The sequence below is a fragment of the Cariama cristata genome, unplaced genomic scaffold, assembly GCF_000690535.1.
Source record: "Cariama cristata isolate BGI_N322 unplaced genomic scaffold, ASM69053v1 Scaffold43573, whole genome shotgun sequence".
Taxonomy (NCBI): Eukaryota; Metazoa; Chordata; class Aves; order Cariamiformes; family Cariamidae; genus Cariama; species Cariama cristata.
The window spans coordinates 1-6,924 of record NW_009607446.1 but is presented as its reverse complement, the minus strand read 5'-3'; the positions used below and the strand labels follow the sequence as shown (position 1 = coordinate 6,924).

Sequence of the window (6,924 nt, the reverse complement as noted above, 5' to 3'; positions counted from 1 at the left end):
TGAGTTACAGGCGATGGCTGAGGGTCAGAGGTGCTGACTGTGCCACCAGACCTATTCCTGCCGTGGAGGAAAACTGCTGTTGCGGAGGTCCGGGCTTGCCTGCGCGTCGCTGCTGACAGCAGGTATCAAGATACTCTGTCTTCTGACAGAAAAATGGAATTTGGCCAAATTTCTACTGCCACTTCAGGATCCTGGGAGATGCCTTGTCCTCTGCAGCAGCGTACGTGCGTGTGCTGCTTGCAATTGTGTAATATCTTGTGATAGATAAACCCTCTTGCGCCGTAGTAAGGACAACGTCTGCTCTCTTGCGTGAAACTGTTTCCTCTCACGATCTTACAATAGAATGGATGATATGAAAAATATCTGGTATTCCTGTAGGAATGAGAGTTACATGGAAGAGGAGGAAGCGAGAGTAGGTTAACGCTGACTGCTGACGTACTGGGAAGGCTTTGGAAAATGGCCTCTCCATTTGCTGGCCCCACAGCGGTTGCTGATGTAATTAAAGATCTAGACACTCAGATAGCTGTAAGTAAACCGCCGGGGCTTGCCACGGGGCTGGCATGCGGGGTTTGTCCTGGGAATCTGCGCATCCCGTGAGTTTTGTGTTTGGTGATCTTAACGGCACGCAAAGGGTGCAATAAGATCTGGAAATAAATGAACAAAGCGACTTTATGCTAATAAAGTGCTTTCTGCCCAAGGATTTCGGAGCTTTCTCCCCTGCATGGTGGATAAGAATTCCTGCTTTGTGGATTTTTAAAGCGAGGCGTGGGGTGAACAGCCTGAGATCAGCCGAGGCTAAAACCAAGACTAGCACACTGAAGTCCCTCCTGATCTTGTGCTGAGCTCCTCGTCCAGAAATGCCAGCTGAGGGGTTTAGAGTGTGAGTGTAATGGTTTTCCATCATTAATTCAGTTAAAATTGAGCTAGAAACTTGCTGAGGGCACTACGGAAGTGTGTCTCGGATATAAATTCTCCTAAAAGGGCTCTGTGTCTATAGGTGCAGCAGCGCATGAGTGTGCCTTGGAATGAAGTACTAAAGCAGCTGCTTCTAAGTACTCCTGTGTGATTTCTCGTTTGTGTTTTGGTATGAATTAATCCAAACTAACAAAGCTTGCTCTAGTGAGGGAAAAATGTCTGTTTGTAGCTCAGGTAGCAGATGCTCTGTTCATCACTTTGTATGTGAACATGCTGTAAAGCTTTTTAAAACCAACTCTTTTCTCTTCTTATAAGTAAGTTCACCCTGTGACGCACGGGCTTTTCAGAAGAGGCATCTGCTCTCAGTGGCTGCTTCTTACCCATCTCTGGGCCCAACATCTGGGGGGATTTTACATCAAACATCCGGACACGAGGGGATTTTACATCAAACCATTCCTTTAATGCTCATTTCATGTGACAGGCCTGTCGCTGCTGCCCACAACAGTTGTGGGGGTGGAAGGTCCAGGGTTTGGACAAGTTTCCTTTGATGGAGCGGTAAGGACAGAGCAAAGCTTCATCAAGCCTGGGGTTTAGAGCCTTCCGGCCATGAAATGTAGTACTTGCCAGTCAGTCTGTGTGTTAGCTCAGCAGCCAATAACCCGAATAACTTCAGGCACCGAAGGGTGAACCTGGAAGATCGGAGTAACCAGTTAACCCACCGCTTCTGGCTCACCGTTAACAGCTCGGTAAATCTGACTTCATTTACTGTGGCTGCCGGTTGCCTGGTGTGGGAACAACGAATCGAAGGTGTGGGCATGCTTGTGTTTCTCCATCACGTTACTTCTGAGCACCCAGACTTGTGCTCTCAGAACGAAAAACAAAGCCTATGTTGTCAAGCCTGTGTCGAGGGATCGCTGCAGGCTGGGCTTGAAGTGTGGCGTTGCCAAAACCAAGACCTCCACCCTGCGGCAGATGCCCCGGGGAGCTTGAACCCTGTCTTCTTCTCAGGCCCATGGAGTGTGGAGATGAAGACTCAAACACTGCACCTGCCATTCCCTTGCATTGCTGCCGCGGGAGCAAGCTGTGTCCTTTAGTTAAATCATCTTTGCGTGGCCTCTTCCTCCAAGCTGTTTGTGGGCCGAGTGAAACGTGCTCAGAAAGACCCTGACCGGAGGGTGAGAGGTGGACACGTGCGTGGGGTTTGGCCCGAGGAACGAGCGGATGGGTCGGTGCCACTGCAGAGCTGCCTCTTCTCAGCGCACTGCGTGCGGCCGCTATGCTTCTCATGGCAAACTTCATTTTTCACATACTAGGGAAGGTTTTCTCTTCTTCTAAATGTCATTCCTCCCTTCTTGCTCTGTCCAGAGGGACCCAATATTCTATAAACCGCTGGGCCCTGTCAGGACACTGCAGTTTGATCCAGGCAAAGACGTCGACCCCGTCAAATTCCTTCTCTGTTTGCTAACTGTGGCTTTCGTTTTCTTTTCCAGTTGATTGGTTTGGGTCCCCACAACCCCAAGAAGAAGCAGGACCTAGATAAGCTTTATGATCTAAAAGCTAAAGCCCAACAGATTATGAACCAGTTTGGCCCTTCTACCTTGATCAACCTCTCCAACTTCTCCTCGATAAAGCCAGAACCAGCCAGCACTCCCCCGCAGAGCTCCATGGCCAACAGCACCACTGTGGCAAAGATGCCCGGGACGCCCAGCGGAGGAGGACGGCTCAGTCCTGAAAGCAACCAGGTAATTTCATCCCTGACTTTAGGACAACGGGGGAGATGCTCAGGAATTTCCTCTCCTTCCTTAAATTACTGGCAAAAACTTGATGTCTATTAAAGTGTAAGTTTCTGAGTGAGGAAACGTCTTCATGTATTTCTTCCCTCCCAGGCGCTTTCAGGATGGGGTATGCATGCTGTAGCGTTTTTTTCAGTCTCAGGAAGATGTATATTGGGGATGTGATTGGGAAGTTCTTTTTAACTGTGGTTTAGATAGGAGAAATAAAAGTGCGGGTTTGTAGGCTCCATCTCACTGAGGTGATGCGAGAGGCAGGATCGCTGCCAGGAGCTGCTGACGTGCGTTTTTCCTTGTTGTGGTGTGGAGTCTTTGATGTGCCTAAGATGTGCTGCTGCCCAGCAAGTGCTCCAGGAACGCACCCTGATCTCTCTGCGGGCTTCACTGGCACCATGACCTCTGTGGGAAGTGTGCTTGTCCCCTGACACAAACACATGCACAGCACTTCCACCTTTGGTGTCAGGGAACCAGGGAGGGCAGGAATTCCCACGTGTGTCTGGTTCATCTGACCAGGCTGACAGATCAGTGGTGATAACTTTCATCCGTATGCTATAACACTAAGTGTCCCGCTGTTGTGCAGCAGCAGCGAAATTCCAGCTCCCTGCCATGTTTGGGCTGAGAGGGTGTCGCCTTCTGCCCTAGAATAACCCAGCACTCGCCTCTCTCTCTCTGTTTTCCATTTGAAACACTAAAGCTGATAAGCACTAGAGCTGTGGAAATACTTCCGTTGTGCCCTGAGCACAAATTTAGTCACTAATACATTGCTTGCACTTGCTGTCTGCCTCTTAAGACTTCTGGTTCTGCCTTTGTCCCCTCTTGCCAGCAGCCTTGCTTCAGCCAGTGGCATTTTAATGCCAGTTTACTGCAGGAGACTTATTTATCCTGGCCTGCTGCTTCCCACTTTCTGTTCAGAGCAACCACTGGTGCTTGAAAATGGCTCCTCAACACCTGATATTTCTTATCTCTGCCATTCCCGAACTGATAACGCTGTGTCAATACGTGTGACTTGGGCCTCGGGGGGGGGAGCGAGGAAGGTTGTTTGTGGCTGCGCTGTGTGGGCTGCTGCTTTGCTAAAGTAGGGCAGTAAATCGTTCTTTTTCTCCCACACGCTCAGGTTTTAACCAAGAAGAAATTGCAGGACCTGGTACGTGAGGTGGATCCGAATGAGCAGCTGGATGAAGATGTGGAGGAAGTAGGTACCAACCCATGGCAGGGGCTGCAGAAAGAGCTAATCTGGGATTTTTCACGGACCGGTGGCCCTTTGTCCAAGCCAGGGAGGGTTGGTTCATTTTACACTCTGTGTTCTCATGTTCGCTGTAGCCTTCAGCCATCCGTGTCTGTTTCTGCGTCCCAGTGTCAAAAAGGGTTTTAAAACAGCAATTGTAGCCGACGCCTTTGAAATACTAGCCTCTGAGGGTTCCTTTTCTTACTTTCCACATAATTTCAGCTGCTCAGTTCTGATAAGACAGTGTTGTCCTTTCTGCTACAGATGCTGTTGCAGATCGCCGATGATTTCATAGAGAGCGTGGTGACGGCTGCCTGCCAGCTTGCGCGGCATCGCAAGTCAAACACCCTGGAAGTGAAAGATGTCCAGTTGCATCTTGGTGAGTGATTTTTTTAAATTTCCCCCCCTCAGCTGAGAGCTGGGCGCACACTCTGAAATCAGGGCATGGCCGCGGTGTTGGGGTGGAAACCTGTGAGTAGCTACAGACTTGTTGCTACTTAATAATGCCTTAATAATCAGGGGATGAGTGAGGTGTCTGCCCCTAACCATCCCCTCTCCAAATTTTGCAGTTTGTAGCTGTCCGTCAGCCTGTGTTGGAAGGTCGCTAGCACAGGGGCAGTGTCTTTAGCGTGTTTAATGTTGTGCAGCCCTCTGCTACTCTGCTTTTGTGAAGCTTTTATAGCTGGTATGTGGATCACCAGCACATCTCTAGCACCGGCTCCAGGCGGGTGTGCTGCTGGTACGTTTGTGATGACGAGGCCGCTCTTGCGGTGGGTGGTTGGGGTAGAGTGTGCTGACCTGCGGTGTTTCTTCCAGAGCGTCAGTGGAACATGTGGATCCCGGGCTTTGGTTCAGAAGAAATCAGGCCCTACAAAAAAGCCTGCACTACGGAAGCTCACAAACAGGTAAGGAGCCCTCGGTAACCCCGAGAATCGCATGGTAGAAGCCTGTTGCAGGGAGGGTGGTCTTGGACTCCTGGCACAACGTGAATTTGTAGTCTCTTCCAAGTGGTTTGGACTTGAAATAACTTCCAGAGTCTCCTCACCTGTTCGTGCCGAGAGGATTACGGTTGCTGTGGCTCCTCTGTGGTGGCACAGTGCTGGCTGCGCCCTAGGAGAAGCAGCAGTACTTGGAAGGGTTAAAAAACAGCTGAGAGCTGCAGACAGTAGCTTGTCAGAGGCCCCTTGCAGATCATGTGCTCTGTCTTTGCGCAGAAGGGACTGAAAACACACGGCCAACGCCTCTGGTTCAGTAGAAAATCCGTACCCAGGCACGGGGGGTTCAATGCTGATGCAGCCCCTCGAACTGCTCCAGGAGTCTGGATGTTCCAGGTGAACTGCAGGGCTCTTTGAGAGGCTGTGGCTGAAGTTCCTGATGCTGTTTTGTGTCTGCAGCCCAACGCTGCGCTCGGGAATTCTGTGTGCAGTGTCCGGCACCTGCTGTGTCTGTGTGGAAGGGTCGGGACCCTTGGCCGCTCCCCGCCGTAAGAATTTAAACAGCCGCAGAAAGCCGAAAGGCCTGGGAAGGTGGAGCAGAGAGAGCACAGCGTTGTCCTGGGATTTCAGCTGTAGATTGGAGCTGAGCAGCTTTGGGGTTTTTGTTTGGTTTGGTTTGGGTTTTTTTCCCCTTAATTTTAACTGAATTGTGCCATGGCTGTTTAAGTGTACGGGCAGAGCCAGGGAAGGAGCTGCCCTGCAGGAGCCGACGGTATTGCACTTCCCCTGACACTCCTGCAGCAACTGCTGGGCAGAGGGAGAGGAGACCTTGAAGTGGGGTTTGATCCCGGGTGCTCTTTAATCCCATTGCCCCTCGCTACCATCGGTGTTTTACTTGCCAGCCTGGGGTGTTGAGGAGAGGAGCGCAGACGCTTTCTTTTCCTCTGGCTCCAGCTTGGGACCCCGTTAAGATGCAAACGGACTCGAAAGACCTGTGTGGAAACAAGTCAGGCAGTGTCCTGGGAGAACCGGAGATACCTTGTTCCTGCACAGCTACAGGTTGTTTTGCAGTAACATTGTCTGAGGCGCTCGGCTTCCCATGTTTTTCTCTTTCTTGTTACAGAGAATGGCACTGATTCGCAAAACTACCAAGAAATAGCCCCTGGGAAGAGCCGGGAGAAGACGCCAGTGCATTTTGGGATATCTGCCTCTCCACTGAAGCCTCCACGATGCCATCCATGGGATATTTTTTTTAATGCTTTACAGAGAAGCATATATTTTTTATTAACGGTGCAGCAATATCTTGACTTCATGTGGAGATCTGCCAAAAACGTTCTACGCCCCTTTCCTCATTCCTCCTAAGAGCGCAACATATCTCAAAACAGACTTTTATTTGTGACTTGAAAGTGGTTTATCGTATAAGTGATTATCCAAGGGACAGAGCATTTGATCTTGTGTGGGACAGTATTAGAAGCATCTTGTAGAGGTTTTTGTTTCCTCCTTCCTGCCCCTACCTGCTCCAGTACTTTGTAATGTCAGTGTTTATATAAATACTTGCGTTTGTTTTACATGAATAAAGAAATTATTAATCTAAAACCACGGCACAGTCTTGTGCGCTTCAAGAGGGATTGCGAGTGGAACGGCCGGCCTCCACGTTGCCTGGTTTCTGCGTGTGGTGCTGTTTTGGTAAGAGATCTCCTGCCCTGCGGTTTAGAGTGAGTGGAAGGATTTGACCGGCCCCTGCTGTGCTGGTAGGGCTGGGCAGGCGGCTTCCCCTCCTCACGTCCTGCCCAGGGCAAGTGGTTTGCCCATTGCGTGAATATTGGGACCATTAGGAGTGAGACGTGGTGACTGAGGACAAGAAATCAAGTTGATCCTGGTTCTCTCCTTGCCTGGGACGTAAAGAAAAGCCACATCCCCCTGCCTGTTCCTGCCTGCTCTGCTCAGGCTTCGTCAGAGAAGCCGTAGGAGCCGTTTGCTGTGGTGAAGATGGAGCCGGCAGCTCGGCAAACCCCTGCACAACGGGGAGCACCCGTGGGCAGGAGCGGGGCCCGTCCTC

General features: G+C 50.6%; 1 protein-coding gene across 1 annotated transcript; it reads left to right on the top strand.

The window, feature by feature from the left end:
* Positions 1-384: 384 nt before the first annotated feature.
* TAF12 (TAF12 RNA polymerase II, TATA box binding protein (TBP)-associated factor, 20kDa) lies at positions 385-6,461 on the top strand. The gene is made up of 6 exons (XM_009696710.1): positions 385-525; positions 2,406-2,657; positions 3,820-3,897; positions 4,195-4,309; positions 4,747-4,835; positions 5,989-6,461. The coding sequence occupies exons 1-6, from the start codon at positions 457-459 to the stop codon at positions 6,022-6,024; spliced, it is 639 nt and encodes a 212-aa protein (XP_009695012.1). The 5' UTR covers positions 385-456; the 3' UTR covers positions 6,025-6,461.
* Positions 6,462-6,924: the final 463 nt, after the last annotated feature.

Coding starts and splice junctions, on each gene's coding strand:
- TAF12 (XM_009696710.1), top strand. CDS start 457: ATGGCCTCTCCATTTGCTGGCCCCACAGCGGTTGCTGATGTAATTAAA. Junction 526..2,405: donor ATCTAGACACTCAGATAGCT/GTAAGTAAACCG, acceptor TTTCTTTTCCAG/TTGATTGGTTTGGGTCCCCA. Junction 4,310..4,746: donor AGATGTCCAGTTGCATCTTG/GTGAGTGATTTT, acceptor TGTTTCTTCCAG/AGCGTCAGTGGAACATGTGG.